At 43.1% G+C, this 17,465-nt stretch overlaps 1 protein-coding gene across 2 annotated transcripts in view; it reads right to left on the bottom strand.

Annotated features, from left to right (window-relative positions):
• Window positions 1-8,515: 8,515 nt before the first annotated feature.
• The window catches only part of LOC140204959 (guanylate-binding protein 1-like), a 29,092-nt gene continuing 20,142 nt past the window's right edge, over window positions 8,516-17,465 (bottom strand). For both annotated transcript variants that reach the window (XM_072271981.1, XM_072271982.1), the window contains exons 7-10: window positions 16,072-16,352; window positions 15,430-15,642; window positions 14,117-14,219; window positions 8,516-10,617 (exon numbers count right to left, since the gene is read on the bottom strand). In XM_072271981.1, coding sequence (XP_072128082.1) covers window positions 10,271-10,617; window positions 14,117-14,219; window positions 15,430-15,642; window positions 16,072-16,352 — 944 coding nt within the window. In that variant the 3' untranslated portion in view covers window positions 8,516-10,270. The remainder of the gene's footprint in view (window positions 10,618-14,116; window positions 14,220-15,429; window positions 15,643-16,071; window positions 16,353-17,465) is intronic.

Raw genomic sequence — 17,465 nt, 5'->3', positions numbered from 1 at the left:
AAATCTGCAAATCAAGAATGCTACAAGAGGCGCAGATATAATCTCTGGAAAGTCCTCTCTCAGGTGAAGTGGATGTGTGCTTAGCTCCTGGCTCTACTAACTTTACACCTACGACAGCTCCAACGCCGAATACAAGTTTGCTGATGACACCACTGTCGTGGACTGTATCAAAGGGGGTGATGAATCAGCACACAGAAGGGAGATTGAAAACTTGACTGAGTGGTGTAATTACAACAACCTCTCATTCAATGTCAGTAAAAGCAAGGAAATGATTGTTGACTTCAGGAGAGGAAAACCAGAGGTCCATAAGCCAGTACTTAGCAGAGGATCAGAGGTGGGGAGAGTCAGTAACCTTAAATTGCTGGGTGTCACTACCTGAGAGGACTTGTCCTGGACCCATAATGTAAATATTATTTCGAAGAAAACACAACAGCACCTCTACTTCCTCAAGAGTCTGTGGATGTTGGGCATGTCACTGAAAACCGCTGCAAACTTGTATGGATGTATAGTGGAAAGTGAGCTGTCTGGCTGCATTACAGCCTGGTATGAGAACACCAATGGCTTTGAGCAGAAAATTCTACTCAAAAGGTAGTTGGTTCGGCCCAAGACATCACAGGCAAAATCCTCCCAACCATTGAGCACTTCTACATGAAATGTGGCTGTAGAAAAGCAGCATCCATCATCAAAGATCCTCACCACCCAGGCCATGCTCTTTTCTCGCTGCTGCCATCAGGCAGAAGGTACAGGTGCCTCAGGACTTGCACCACCATGTTGAAGAACAGTTACAACCCTGAACCGTCAAGGCCTTCACCAAAAGGGGATAGCTACACTCATTTAAGAACTCTATTATATTGTTATTTCATGTCTGTTATGTATTGCTATCTATTTATACCTGCATTTGCACAGTTTGTTTACAGTTAACAGCTCCTGATCTTTACAGTTTACAGTTACTGTTCTATAGATTAGCTATGTATGTCCGCAGCAAAATAATCTTGGGGTTGTATGTGATGACATGTATGTACCCTGATCATAAATTTTACTTTGAACTATCCTGATTAGTTTCTCTGTCCATTAACTAAACTGTCAAAATCTCTCAGCAATTAAATGTTTGTCTCATTTCTCTCACCATTCTATAGTCCAGCAGAAATAATACCCTCCACTCTGTTCTTCATGATTCGCATGCTTGAAGGTGAATGGTTAAAAGGAGTCACACATGCCTTTCCAGCTCCATGCAAGCTGGTTCTGGAATGGTTGAGTGATTTAGGGCTTTTCACTGGAGCAAAGGAGAATGAGAGGAAATTTGATATAGATAGATAATATTATAAGAGGAATAGATAGAGTGGACAACCAGTGTCTTTTTCCCAGGTCAGCAATGGTCAATGGAAGAGGACCCCCATTTAAGGTGAGTGGAGAAAGGTTTAAGGCAGATGTCAGAGAGAGGTATTTTTCACAGAGTGCGGTGCACATTGCTGGGGACAATGGTAGAGCCTGATACAATATGGATATTTCAGAGGCTCTTAGGCAAATCAATGTAAGAGAAATGGAGATGCCTGCATAAGCATGAACGTGACCTCAAATCTGGAGGGGATTAACATTGATTTTGAGTGTGATGAAGAATGAGGGTGTTTGAATCGATATGTAATGTAAAAGAAACATTGTAGGTACATTGTAACTATAGAATTATCCTGCTGTTACCTTTGATCATTAGCATAATAAATGTCATATAATATTAGATCGAGCAGGCCTCTTCTTGCAAGAGTGTCTGAATACGATGTCTATTTGATGATTTTGCTGAATAAAACTCTTCTATACCCATTAGCCAGTAGCTTCAGTGTCTCTTCAGGAACTGTTCACACTACAACATACAGGGGCTCATTCAGGATACGCCCGTAACCCATCTTGTAGCCAGCAATTTCAGCAGTCAATGTGGGTGAGTATTTTTAAAGTTAGCACTCACACTTGGATCCGTTCGGGTCAGTCACTATGGGGTCACAAAGTACCACCGACGTGGCAGAGAGCTGAACTGGTTATAATAGTAGTGTGAGTGTTTGCATTCATTTGTTGGTCAAATATCTGGAACAATCTCTGCTTAGAGTTTTCTAGGTAGCCATTAGAGATGATGGTGAAGATGTAAATCCACCATAGGGAAATGATAGGTAAATGGAGAAAGGGTTCCAAACTACAGGGCATTTTTGATGCCCAATTTGATTAGATCCTCCTTAAAGTTTGGCCTTTCCTGGGACAAGTTATTTTTTTTCCAGGAGGGACAAGAAGGGACTGTTTTCTGGAGGTTTGTTCTACAGTTACCTTTCATGCCTGCTGCTCATTTTTGTTGAATAAAACACTTCTGTATTCACTAGTTTCAGTGTCTCTCTGGTGACATTGTCAACAATACCTCACCTCTATTTTGAGGCTATGCCATCCGGTCCTAGACTTCCCCCACCAAGGGAAATCTGTTCTAACTAGGCCTTCCAACATTGGATGTGTTTCAATGAGATTCCCCCTACATTCTTCTAAATTCCAGCAAGTCCAGCCCAGTGCTTTCAATCACTGATCATATGTTAACTTTTTCATTTCTGGAATCATTTTCATGAACTTCTCTGAACCCACTCCAATGTCAGTGCATCCTTTCTGAAACAAAGGCCCCAGAATTGCTCACAATATTCCAAGTAAGACTTCACCAATGCCTTATACAGCCTCAGCATTACATCTCTGCTTTTATATTCTAATCCTCTTAAAATGAATGCTAACATTGCATTCCCCTTCCTCACCAGCATATCAAGCTGCAAATTAACCTTTCAGGAATCTTAACCGTAACCATCTTAATCTTAACCATCCTATCTTTCTCAATATCTATTCAAAAATAAAAACTGAGTAATGGTCCCCATCCCAAAATGCAAGTTTGTGAATTCAACCTTTTTGGATAAATTTAAGAGTTTTATTGGAACAAATTACTGGAACTCAATTTCCACATAACCCTATATTATTTTTATTAGGTGACGTTAAAGGGATAAAACCGAAACTTAAATTGAATAAATACCAGAAAGGATCCATAAAAATTGCATTGGCAGTAGCCAAGAAGGCTATTGCAGTTACTTGGAAATCAGATTCGTATTTAAGTATGGATCGTTGGAATAATGAAATTTTTAGCTGTATTCCACTAGAAAAAATAACTTGTAATTTAAGAGATAAATATGATACATTTTTGAATATTTGGCACCCTTATTTACAAAAGGTAGGATGGTATATATAGGTGCTCCGATGATAAAGGTGTTGGTCTTTTGGGGAAAAGAAACAAATAAATATATTAAATTTATTTCGAAATCCCATGGAGCATGTGGAGACCTTCCAATATCCAGGCAGTCTTTCTTTCTTTTTTTTTCTTTTTTTCTTTTTCTTTCTTTTCTTTTAGGTAAGGATATGTATCGGGAGGAAGGGTTAAGGGGAGGGGGGAGGGTAGATATTATTATTCCATGGAACCAAGTTTGAAAACATTAAAAAAAATTATTTTAAAAAATGACTTGTTTCACTTCCTTTGGTGGCGCCATCATGGTTCCCTAGCAAGTACAAATAAAAATAAGGCAGGGTCAAGCAAAGTGGTGATTGTGTGAGTGGCTGAGATGTTGGTATAGGGGGCAGCATTTCAAATTTCTGGATCATTGGAATCTCTTCTGGGGAAGTATGACCTGCAGAAAAGGGATGGGTTACACCTAAACCCGGAGGGACCAATGTTTTTGCAGGCAGGTTTGCTAGAGCTGTTGGGTGGGTTTAAACTAATTTGGCAGGGAAATGAGAATCTGAGTGATACAGCTGAGGATAGAGATGCTGGTTGCAAGCATAGGTGACTATCAGGAAGGACTAGCTGGTGATAGGGTAAAATCACAGTTAGTTTTGCTGTGTATTTAATACTTGAATATGCTATTGGCCCAGAACACAACAGGATGTGTGAATTCTTTAAAACAAGCGTCATTTACTGTGGTCATGCGATTGATGCACGGAGATTACACAAGGGTGCTGAGAAAATTCAAGCAGTGGTGGATGTCCCAAGGCCAAAGGACGCATCACAGTTGTGGTCCTTTAGGGATTTTTTTAAACTAACATAACAGTTTCCTGCCAAGCTTGTCTACTGTGCTTCACCCCTTAAACTCATTACTGCAGATCAGGAAGAAATGGCAATGAACAAAGCAATGTGAGATGGCTTTCAAAAAGGTAAAGGAAATGGTGACGTCAAACACTGTACTGACACATTATGATCCACATTGTTCTGAGAAGCTTGCTTGTGTCACCTCACCTTATGGTATAGGGGCAGTGGTGTCACATACTATGAGTGATGGAAGTGACCAGGCCATGGCCTTGGCATGATGTTCTCTTACCACTGCAGAGAAAAAATTATGCACAGATTGACAGGGGAGCCTTGGTTCTGGAGTTGCTTGGCTCGATTAATGCTTTAAAGTAGACGTAATGATGCTCCAGGTAATCTGCTAGACTAGGGATAATTTCCAAATAAGAAGTTACTTTTGAGATTTTCTTTGGTTAAGTATAGCTTGCAAGTTTGTGAATATGTTGGAGTCTTTGCCTGCTCTGAGTGATACAAGCTAGTTACTGGTTTAGTAACTGATTTAGAACAAAGAGCCATAAATTACCAGTTGTCATTTGTGGAATATGACTAAAAACATTCCTGGTAACCCTTTTTCTGAAGTAAATTGTGGTAAACTATCACCGCAAGCAGAGGCGATGCTGATTCAAAGGATGGGCCGTGCAGCTGCATTTCAAAGCTGAGGTGCAACTTATTCAAGACAAAGTCACAAATGGAGTTGGTATTGCTCTTGGAGTTGGAGTGAGCGATCTGGAGAGGAGTCATTGTGGAACAGTTTTGATGCCTGTCCACCTAACCCGGGTGCGCGTTTGGGTTGATCCAAGTGCCAAGGCGATTTGGTGAGATCGAGAACGGCTTTGAGCTGTGTGGCCCAAGTTTGTCGCCGTGCTGGGATCTGAGTCCTAGGCTGAGGCACTACCTGGTGCCTGTACAATGTAAACACCAGTCCAGATAGACGGGAAGTCCAAGTGTTAGGATCAGAGGTGAGGGTCGGGCTGGTTTTGCTCGCTCTCCTGCAGTGTTCATTCCTCTCTCCACGGCACCGAGGCTGTGAACTGCTCATTTCTGAGAATTGTGCAGTGTTTTTGCCCCATTAAGATGAAGAACTGAGACTGAGGCTTGGGCCTAATCTGGCTGCTCCAAGAAGTGGATCTAAGGACTCAATTTGGTTCGAAGTGCCATTGTTTGCTCCATTAGTTTCCATAATGTGTGGGTTTTATTTTCTCTTTCTCAGCACAGTGCTTATAGTCTTTTTGTTTTTAGTTGTGTTCTTCAGTTTTCTTGCATTGTGGCTGCCTGTAATCAATCAAATCTCACGGTGTAAAATTTATACGTAATTTGATAATTTATACGTAATAAATGCTCTTTGAATCTTTGACATGGATCAGAGCCAATAAGAGGGTGTTATAGGTCAGTCAGATGATCCATTGCCAATGACACTGAAATGCAACATCTGATAAGGAATGAATAAAAAAGCCGAGGCATTCAAAGGCAAACTAAAGATAACCGAAGATTAACCATCACAGAACAAGGGTGAGACACCCTATATGGAGCACACGGAGAGTGGATCGGGACAATAAGGAACAACTGGCCAGTGTAGACCTTTTCTATTCTTTGACTATTCAGGAGAGTCAGGGAAACAAAGTGTGTTTGTACACAGTTACTTGTTTGTTTGTTAGTTTTCACATGCCTGTTAGTTTAGACAATGAAGGTACTGTTGATAATCACAGATTCTCTCTGTGCCTCTCTGATCATTATTACAAGGGGTGATCCTTGTAACAGTGCAAATAGATGGAGACCAAAGATGAAGGAGTATTCTAAAGGGAGGATGACACATCCTAGGCTGACAAGGGAAGTCAAAGACAGAATAAAAGTAAACCAGATGTCTTATAATAAAAATTAGTGTGATTCTAGAGGAGTGGGAAGCTTTTGAAAACCAATAGAAGGGAACGGAAAAGGGAAGAGAAAAGATAAAATATGAAGGTAAGTGAGTCAATAATATAAAAAGAGGTTATCAATTTTTTCAGATATATAAAGAGTTAAAGAGTAAAAGAGAGCTGAGAGTGGACATCAGACTGTTGAAAAATGACACTGAGGATGCAGTAATGGAGTCAAAGAAAGGACTGACAAATTTACCAAATACTTTGTGTCAGTCTTCACTGTGCCAGAAATTAGAGAATGCCAGAGAGCGGAAATGAGTGCAGTTGCTGTTACTAAGGAGAAGTTGCTTGAGAAGATAAAAGGTGCACCAGTCACCTGGACCAGATGGACTACACCCCAGTGTTCTGAAGGAGGTAGTTGAAGAGATTGTGGAGCTATTAGTAATGATCTAATGACTAGTGGTGTTCTATAAGAGTTGATGTTGGGACTGCTTCTTTTCAAGTTATATGTTAATGATTTGAATGATAGAATTGTTGGTTTTATGGCCAAGTTAGCAGATGATACAAAGAAAAATGGAGGGCCAGTTGAAATGAGGAAGCAGGGAGTATGCAGAAAGACTTCACCGGGAGACATGGGCATAGAAGAGAATATAGTGGAGGGAAGTGTATGGTCATGCATTTTGTTTTCTTTCATGGTTATCTGGATAAGAAGAATCTCAGAGTTTTATACTGCATACATACTTTGATAACAAATGAACAATTGAACCAATAATCTACATTCTTGCCTACAAAGATACGGCCATCACATTCTCCCACTCCCGGAATGTTCTAAATACAATAGAGAACAACTTTCTGCTTCACACCAGACCTTTATTAAAGTTTCACAGATTTACCAGCATATACAAATATTTAAATCCACACTTCCATGTGGTGGGATGAAGATCCAATATCTAAGTTCATCCACACATATCTATCCTGATTCTTATTATTGCAGTTACATTGATTCGGCTAAAGGGAAGATTACTGATTTGTTCATTAAGTAATATTGTGGTTAAATGTAGCATCTATGTTACTTAACAAATCTATTAACTAAAACTATATAAAGCAATAACCTGCCGGAGGAACTCCGTGGATCAAACAGCATCTGTGGTAGGAAAGGAATTGTTGAAATTTTGGGCTGAGACTCTGTGCTGAGGACACCTCTATCAGTTCTAACACATGATCTTGACCCAGTGTCAACAATTCTTCTCCCCCATCCCCGCAAACAGATGCTGCTTGACTCACTGAAGTCTCCTCCATCTTCCTGTTTGGTGTTCCAGATTCCAGCACCTGCAGTCTCGCGTTTCTCTGCTGAATGTACATCTGTTCTTGCATTACAGCTTCCAATTGTTCATTGCTGGCGGTCAAATTTATTCCTTGGACAATTAGTGTGATCCAGTAATCACACTGATCGTGGATTGATGGTGGATGATGACAAGTTCCCCATCAGCCACTGGGAGGAAACTCTGCTGGTGAGAGAGATCCACAGAACATAGTGCAGAATGGAGGAGGGCCACATTATCAACACAGGGTCAGTATTGAATAGAGCTGACCGCTGAACCAGGAGAAAAGGAGCTTGTGGGAGCTGATGTTCTGTGCCAGGGTGAGATTGACGAGTTGCCTAAACAGTATAAAGTATAAACAGACCCCCATATAATTAAACAACAGATATTTTGGGTAATTGTGGTACAGTGTTGGACGGGTCAGTCAGTCAGTCAGTGGGTGTCGTCCGTCCCGAATCTGGAGTTGGCGGCTATGCACCTCCATCTTCTTTGATCCTGCGACAGCACCGAGTACAGCCCCTCCTCCAGTTTGTTCTCGCTGGCCACCTTGGCACCGCCCCCGCCGAATTTGAGCCTGAGGCCGTGTCGGCCTCCAGCCGTGGCCGCTTCTTCAAGCTCGGCCCTTACTTAGGCGGAGGCCTTGGGCAGGTCCAGGCACATGGTGCAGCGTCCAAGTTCATCATGTCTCTTCTGACCAGGTGCATAGCTTACGATTCGTAAATACGTGGTGAGGCTTTAATCTCTTCCACGGAAGATGGCCGTTGGCACACAAGGAGCTCATTCACCCTTTGTCAGGTCTTGTTTTTTACTGTCCTGCAAGGTATCCTCCACCCTCCTCACCAGACTAAGTCCGGTGAGGGAGCTGGCCAAGTCGCCGACCACTTGACCATGGCCCCCGGCCGAGCGCCAGGCACCCGCCCCCCGCCAAATCTCTCCGAGTGCCCAGCGCCCGACCGAAAACCATGATCAAGTGGCCGGCGACCAAACCGGAAGTTTGGTTGTTGGACAGGTATGAGAGGATTAAAGAAATACATACTCGTGTACTGTATCTCTATAATTAGCGACCAAAAACAAGACAGAGTCTGGAACCTCAATGCGGGAATGCAGAAAATGGACCTCAGGATATATTTTGGCAGCGGTAATTCCGGAGTCCAATAACTCCTGAAGAAATGTCCACGACCCTAGTTGGTGGGTGGGAGAGTCCAGGAGGAGATATAGTGTGTGAGGTGGGGGTGGGGGAGAGGTTGGTAATTGAACAAGGTGTCTATGAGCTGTGGGAGTGTGTTCGGTGGATGGTGGGAAAGTGCCCATAGGCTGTGGGTGGGGGATCAATGAGTGAGGACAGTCAGTGATGGAGCGAGTGTCCATGGATGGTGGTAAGGGATTTGATAGATGGGGAAAGTTGGTGATGGAGGAGAGTGTCTGTGGAAGGGGATTTAGTGAATGGGACATATTACACAAGGTCATGGGGAGATGATCTCATTCACATCTCTGTGGTTCTGAAATACACCAACTGGAATCTGTGCATAAACTAGGATGAAATCCTGACCCTGCTTTAAATGTTGCAGTGTGTGCAACCCAATAACAGGCTGGGGATTGGATGTAGAATGTGTGGAGTGAGGTCCAGTTCATTGATCAGACTGCTGTGGTGGTGGCCGGGAGGGTGGGGGGCGGGGGTGGTTAGAACCCTTTAGGGATGTCACAGGATAGGTGCTGTGGAGACATGTCTAAATGTACACCTTTTTTTAACTACTTTCTTGCTAAGCATAGACAAAGGAGAATCAGTTGATCTCATTAATTTGTATTTTTCAGAAGGTCTTTCACAATGTGCCACACATGAGGTTGCTAAACAAGCTATGAGCCCAAATTACAGGAAAGAGCCTAGCCTCAACAGAGCGGTGGCTGATTGGCAGGAAGTAAAGAGTGGAAATAAAGGGAGCCTTTTCTGGTTGGCTGTCGGTACCTAGTGGTTTTCCACCAGGATCTGTGTTGGGACTGATTCTTTTAACGTTATGTGATTTGAATGATAGAATTGATGGCTTTGTTGCAATGTTTGTAGACAGTATGAACAGAGGTGAAGAGGCAGGTAGTTTTGAAGTAGTACAGAGGCTACAGAAGAACTTAGGCAGATTAGGAGAATGAACAAAGAAGGGCAAGGAAGTGGCAGATGGAATACAGTGTGGGGAAGTGTATCACTTCTACTTTAGTAGAAGAAATGAAAGGGTTGGCTAGTTTCTAAATGGAGAGAAAATACAACCAACTGAAGCACAAGTGGACTTGGCAGTGCTTGTATAGGATTCCATAAAGGTTAATTTGCAGGTCAAGTCTGTGGTGAGGAAGGCAAGTGCAATGGTAGCATTTGTTTCAAAAGGACTAGAATATAAAAGGAAGGGTGTAATACTGAGACTTTATAAAGCACTGGTGAGGCCTCATTTGGAGTATTGAGAGCAATTTTAGCCCCTTTATCTTAGAAGCAATGTGCTGAAATTGGAAAGGGTTTAAAGGAGGTTCACGAAAATGATTCCATGTTTGATCAACTTGTCATATGAAGAGCATTTGATGGCTCTGGGCCTGTATTCATTGGATTTAAGAAGAATGAGGGGTAACCTCATTGAAATCTATTGAATGGTGAAAGGCCTTGGTGGAGAGGATGTTTCTGGTCGGAGAGTCGAAGACGAGAGGAAACAGCCTTGAAATAGAGGTGCATCCTTTTAGAATGAAGATGATGAGGAGGTTCTTCAGCCAAAGAATGGTGAATCGATGGAATTCATTACAACAGGCTACTGTGCAGGGCAAGTCTGTATGTAAATTTAAGGCAGAGGTTGATTGGTCAGGGCATGAAGGAATATGGGGAGAAGGCAGGAGAATAGGTCTGAGAGGGAAAAAAATGATCAGCCATGATAAAATGGTGGAGCAGACAATGCGCCAAATAGCCTAATTCTGCTCCTATTTCTTGTGGTCTTATGGTCTTATTATGGAGATATCTTTTTCAGTATGCTTTTGATGAAGTCACACAGAGATCTCATGAAATCTCCGAAAATCCGATTTCTTGCCTTCTCATATAACTTCTCCAGGTACTCATACATCTGCTGAGCCCTTCTTGCATCCTCCTTCCTGCCCTCGACTTCGTATTTCTCCAACTCACTCCTCATATGCTCCATGGCTTCCTTCAGCTCATCCACACTGTACTTTTTTCCCTCCTCAAATTTTTTCTCGATCTGCTCCATGATCTCCTTAGCCCTCTGTTCCTCAGCCGCCTTTCTCTCCTGCTCCTTTTTCTCCATCTCCTGTTTCATCTGTGAGAGCTTCTTTTCCAAATCTGACAAAAAAGAGCAGAGAATGAATTGGTTAGTCCATGCAGAGAGTGGCGAAGGTGTCATTTCCCCTAGGTTTGTGAGACAGAACATGGAGAGGGAGTTCACTCACTGTTCAATGTAAGACAACATGCATAAAATGTTGGAGGAACTCAACAGGTCAGGCAGCAACTATGGAAATGAATAGACAATCAACGTTTCAGCTGTGTCCCTATTTCAGGATTGAGGAGAAAAGGGGAAGATGGCAGAATAAAAAAGTGGGGGGAGGGGGAAGATACAAGCTAGAAGGTGATAGGTGAATCCAGGTAGGAGAGGAAGGTCAAGGACGGGAGAGGAAGCAATCTGATAGGAGAGAAGAGTGGACTATAGGAGATAGGGAAGGAGGAGGGAACTCAGGGAGTAGTAATAGGCAGGTGAGAAGGAGTAAAATGTCAGAGTGGGGAATAGAGGAAGGAGTGATGGGAACTTGTTTACAAGGAGAAATCAATACTCATGGCATCAATATAGAGGATTCCCAGATGGAATATAAGGTGTTGTTCCTCCACCCAGAGGATGGTCTCTTCTTGGCACAAGAGGAGGCCACGGACCAACATGTTTGAATGGGAATCGGAATTAAAATGTTTGGCTACCAGTAAGTCCCGCTTGTGGCAGATGGTGTGGAGGTGCTCGACAAAACGGTCCCCCAATTTACTATGGGTCTCACCAATGTAGTGGAGGCCGCATTGGTAACAACAGACAAAATAGACAACCCCAGCAGACTTGCAGGTGAAATGTCTCACCTGGAAGGTCTGAATGGGGCCCTGAAAGGAGATGATGGAGGAGGTGTACGGGCAAGTGAGCACTTAGGCTGCTTGCCGGGATAAGTGCCGGAGGGTGTTTATTTGGGAGGGGGCTGGTGGGGACGTATGGATAAGGGAATCCCTGCAGAATGCAGAGTGTGGGAGGTAAAGGTATATTTAGTGGTCGGACCCCTTTGGAGATGGTGGGAGTTCTGGAGAATGATGTGTTAGGGGACCATGGGATGGTAGGTAAGGACAAGAGGAATTTATCACTGTGAAGGTTGTGGAAAGATGGGGTAAATGCAGATGTTTTGGAAATGGAAGATATGTGAGTGAGGTCAGCATCAATAATAGAGGGTGAGAATTCCCATTCTTTAAAGAGGGACATCACTGTTCAACCTGTTCTTCTTTTTCCAGAAAGTAATCTTTTAGATATTTCTCAGATTATTCTTTACAAATATATATGCAATCAACAACAACATATTTAAGGTCTCATCTTTGTCCTCTTTCTCAAATCTCCGCTCCTTGTTTGTCCCCTAAATATACTCCTGAAGAGATAAATGTGAGCTTTGCCCATGAACCTTGGAGAGGGGAAACTCCCCTGCTCCTCTCTACATCTCTCACAACAGTCAGAGCAAATCATAGAAATGGGCTGTCCTCTAGCCTGTTAAAGTGCTAGTTGTTAAAGTGCCAGTAAGTGGACCCTGCTCACATGTGATAGAATGAGCTCTGCCCACAACAGGTGGTGGTCCGAGCACAGCACCAGGTGTATTGAAGCACAGCACAGCACCAGGTGCACAGACACACCTCATGAACTGTGCCATTTCCAACTGAGAAGTCAATAGCCAGTGGTGTCTTTTTGAAGGGAGTAGGATGAGGAGAATCATTGTACAGGACACACAGCAGTCCATCTTCTCACTGTCAGTGGATACTAGTCCCCCACAGCACAACTACCTGTCCCCCTCCAGTCAGAAGCCACTTATAGCTGACACGTGCATTCCTCTCTCTGCCATGGATCTCCAAAACTACCAGCTTGTTCCATCTCCAAGACAATCCTAAACCCATGATCAGTTGCGGAGGAATCCTCATACACCTCAGGGGAATCTGGGCCTGTTGGTAGCCACTGGGATAGACCCTCTGCACATCAGGTATCAGACTGAAGGATGGCCTCATTGTTTCTGGGTCTGGAAGTCCATCCAGAGCCACGTCCCGAGGTAGAGAGGAGCAAGTGTCCTCATCTCAACCCTTCACACAATCCCTGAAGCCTGGTAAACAAGTCCAGGGAAAATATTCCTTGTTCAGAAATAGGCAGCTCTTGGCCTAGCCTGAGGCCTGAACATAAAATAGAACATTTATAGTCTGTGTCCTTGTTACCGAGTTCACTGCCCCAGCAGCAATACTGGGAGGTCTCCCAACCACTGGAGCACCCTTTTTCTGCCTACAAGAGGGGTCGGTGTCCCACGGCATTTTTCCTTTCCCATCACCCACAGCCACGATCAGTATAAATACTGGGGTCTCCCTCCTGCTGCCACTGTCCCACCATGTAGCCTGTGCTTCTAATCTACACTATCTAATTCCTCTCTCATCTCGTTGTTTTCTCCTTTGCTTTGGTATAATACACTGGGTTTTGGATCAAACTATTGACTCTCCATTTGTATGAGAAATTCAATTATACTCTAATCACCCTTTCCTAGATGATCTCTATCTACAAGATCGGTAGTCTCTCTCATTACCCATGATGAGAAAAAGATAACACATTCCCTTGTAGGTTCAGTAACACATTGTTTTGGAAAGCTAAGTCCTCCTCAAGATTGCCTTGACCAATTTGATATGTCCACTCAATGAGCAAGTCCCCATTACACCTGTTGATCTATTCTAACATGTATTGAATATTTTTGTTTATTGCCTCTGCCATTGTAATATTATTTCATGCCATCCCTGGGTCGTACTGCTCCTCATCTTCTACCAAATTTTCCCACTCACTCCTGGTATCTCATGCCTCCCAGTATGCCTCAACCCCTTCAACCCACTGAGCCTTCTGCTTTTTGCCTCCCTACTTCCTACAATCCTTCCGACCCTCTACCCACCCCTGACCCCAACTCCACCTCCTGCCATGTCTTCAATAATCTGTCTGATCTTCCTTTCTCTGAAGTGGAGAGTTCTGTCCTAGCCAGGGCTTTCCCTTCTTCTCCATGTGTTGACACCTCAATGAGCTCAGAATTCAGAATCAGGTTTATTATCACCAACATATGATGAGAATTTGTTGCTGGGTGGCAGCAGTACAGTAGAAGGCAAAGACATTTAGTATATTCATTTCAGACATAAATGACAAATGCACAATAAAGGGTTAATGAGCTGGTATCATATGACATCATATGCCAAGCCCCTTTGTTGTCTCTGCACCTATATCTCTTCAACAAGGACTAACCACTCCTCACTGATAACTCCTACTCCTGCCTCAAATCTACCTCCTCTTCTTCAGCACCCCACTCTGGCCTTCTGTTTATGTTCTTCAAGAGACAGAACACCAACCTCTTCTTAGTATGAACATGTCCAAGAACATAAGCACACCCCTCCCTGATCTCAGTATGTTTCTGATGAACACTGAGGTGAAATACCCAGCAGAATTGTCTCACATTTTCAGTTTTCAGACTCAAAGAGTTAATTTAAAATCTACAGATGCACCTTGACCTGAATATTTTGAGCATTTTGTTTATTTTCTCACCAGAGACACGCTTTTGTTCCTCCGTCAGCTTGCTGTCTATTTCCTGTACATGGTCTAGACGAGGTTTTTCCTCTTCCAGGAAGTGGGTGAGGACAGCACACCACTACAGAGAAAAGAAGATACAATTATTCAAGTCCAGCTCTCTCCCACCACACCAGTCCACAAGGGACCAGAGACAGGCTCGCACCATCAAATATCTAGTGCTGGGGATTGATACACAATTTGGAAATTCCTCTTACCAATCTAGAGGAAATTGGTAAAACCGCAACTGAAAACTATGTGCAATTTATATTGTGGCCTTGGATGAAAGCAAATTTTTTTGCCAATTGACACAAGGATAAGTTGTAAGAATGACACACAGAGGTGATGTAGAGAGATATTTTCTGTGAATTGACAAGGATCAGGCAAGTCGAGCACAATGTGGGATAATGCAAAATATCCATTATGGCAGAAAGATAAATAGAAGCATATTATCCAAATGGGAGAGTTTGTGAAGTCTGAGATATAGAGGGATCTGGGTGCCCTAGTACAAGATTTGCAAAATGTTTGTGTGCAGGTAGTTGGGAGAAATCAAGTGCGTAACAATAGTGGAAGGATAATACTTCAGTTATATCAGGTTTTGGTAAGATTATATCTGGAATATGGTCAGTATAGGTCTCCTTTAACACTAACACACCGGAAGCAGTTCAGAGATGGGTTCCTGGACTGATACCTGGAAGGACAGATTACATTATTAGAGAAAGTAAGACAGGCTGGGTCTAGACACTTCTGTGGGAAAACCCAGAATCAGCACATGGACTGGATGGTGAATGTATGGGAAGTGGTCATGAATCGCAAAGCTGAGTTAGATAAACAGGTAACTTGATCAACAGAGATATGAGACATACATTTTTCCCTCAATGCAGGATTGGCTTCTGGAACTCTCTCCACTGAAGCACAGTTAAGATTTTTTAAGGGAGAAATTGGAAGGCTTTGAAAACCAGCGTTAAAAGATAATTCTCACAGCCCATGGGTATTCTGCCCCATTACTGACTCCCTGCTCACTGAATCTCCTCCCACAGGCCCAAAGGCTCTCACCCCATCATTGACAAATCCTACCCACTGAAACTCTTCCCACAGCCTAGCATAACTGGTTTCCCGATCACAAACCTAATCTATCCAGTTAAACCCATTCCAGATATACGGAAAGTTCATTTTTGTTGGGTGAAAGGGAGGAGGCAGATGAGGGAGTTTTCTGAATTCATGCAAGGCAGAGGAACGAAAAGCCATGAGAATTGAAAAGTAAATGCCTTGCTGTAAAATATTGAACACACCTCCATTTTGTTCTTAGTCTTTTCTTCATACTCCTTGATGGCCTTATCAAGATCCTTCTTCAGCTCCTGGAAACCACCAGGTCTCTGGTAATGTTTAGATGTCAGGTTTGCTTTTAGTGATGACATTACTTTTTGTAGATGTGTCTCACATTCCTCTTTTGAATTTTTCTTGATCTTGGCCTCGAGAGACTCGTAACTAGAATGCATTGTTTCCTGGGAGTGAAGGAAAGATGTATGGTAAACTAGGAAATAAAATATTGTACACTGACCGGTGTCTCCCAGTCCCTCTCTCTCAGTGGTATATCTGCACACCAACTATATCTCTGAGTTGCTCTCTCTCAGGCAGAGATCCGTACACTGACCAGTGTCTCTCAGTGAAAGATCTGTGCGCTAACTATATTACTGAGTCACTCTCTCTCTCAGAGAGAGATATGTACACTGATTGGGAGTAACCTATATAGAAACCAGTGTCTTGCTGCCACTGTCACTCAGGGAGTGAACTATACTATCCGGTGTCTCTCAGTCCCTCACGTTCAGGATGATATCTATGCTCTCTGTCTCTCAGTCTATGTCTGTATGGGTTGGGTCCAGGTCTGTTGTACAGTTGAGACAGTTGGTAATCACTGAACTTTAGAAGCTCACCTCCAGCTGTTGGATGTATTTGCCACTGTTGTTGTTCATAGATCTTTTGTGGAAGATATTGAATGCCTCTTTGCTCCTCTTATTGTAATATTCTATGAGTTTTCTCATAGTAAGATCGTCATATTCTGAGATTTTTTTCATTTCATCATTATAGAATTTCAGGGCTTCATCTAATGCTGCTTGGTTTTCCACCTCCGCTAGTTTGGTGACACAGCCTTCCACACATGGTAGGAATCCATCCGCCATCATGCCCACGTATGCCTTGATCAATTCAACAAATCCTGTGTGGGATGTTTCTGGAGGTCAGTGCCTGGGGATCTGATCAGAACCTCAATTCCCACTCTCCATATCCCAATGTACCCAACCCATTCTCATTCACTTCCAATGGGATCACACCCCCTTCAATTCTCCCATCATTCATCCTCTCAATGAGATCCCACCCCTTTCCCATTCAATCCCACAGTCCATGATCCCAACTCTTCCCATTCAATACCACAGTTGATATTCCGAATGGGTCCACACACTTTCCCATTCATTCGCAGTGGACTTTATCTCTTCCCATTCATTTTTGCCCTCTACGCTTATGCTGGTATCCCACACCATCCCACTCATTCCCATTATCTGTATTCCCAATCGGATCTCTACCTATTCATATTCATTTCCATTGTACTCACTTCCAATGGGATCCCAACTTCTTCCCATAAATTTCCACCATACTCACTTCCAATGGGATCCCAACCCCTTCTCTTTCACTTCCATTTAACACAATTACAATCGTCCCTACTCCTTCTCATTCAATTCCAGTATACACACTTCCAATTGGACCCCGTCACAAACAAGAGAAAATCTGCAGATGCTAGAAATCTGAGCAACACACACAAAATTCTGGAGGAAGGTTGCAGGCCAGGCTGCATCTATGGAAAAGAGTACAGTTGATGTTTCCGGCCAAAACCCTTCTGCAGGACTGGAGAAAAAAAAGCTGCAGAGTAGATATAAACGGTGGGGGAGAGGAAATAGAAACACAAGGTGAGTGGGCCCGGGTAAACACGCGGTCAAAGTGTTGGACAGCAGCAGGGATCACAGAAGGGAGCAGTGAGAGAAGGTTTCACTGAACTCCCATCGAAGGGAAGTTTAAAATTCCTTCAGGGTAGGCATCCATGGAAGAGACTTCACAGTGTAGTAATCAAATTACAAACAAAAGAAAATATGCAGACACTAGAAATCTTACTTTGTATGTGTTACTTCAATCGGATCCAACCTGCTTTCCATTCACATCTGTTATACACACATCGAGTCGATGTCCATGCCATCAGTTTGGAGGCTACCCAGATGGTTGGTACTGCTCCTCCAACCTGAGTGTGGCCTCATCGTGGCAGTAGACAATGCCACACAAC

This window comes from Mobula birostris, chromosome 11, assembly GCF_030028105.1.
Source record: "Mobula birostris isolate sMobBir1 chromosome 11, sMobBir1.hap1, whole genome shotgun sequence".
In the NCBI taxonomy this organism is placed as follows: Eukaryota; Metazoa; Chordata; class Chondrichthyes; order Myliobatiformes; family Myliobatidae; genus Mobula; species Mobula birostris.
Note: the sequence above shows the minus strand (reverse complement) of the source record. Positions and strands in the feature narration are given on the sequence as shown.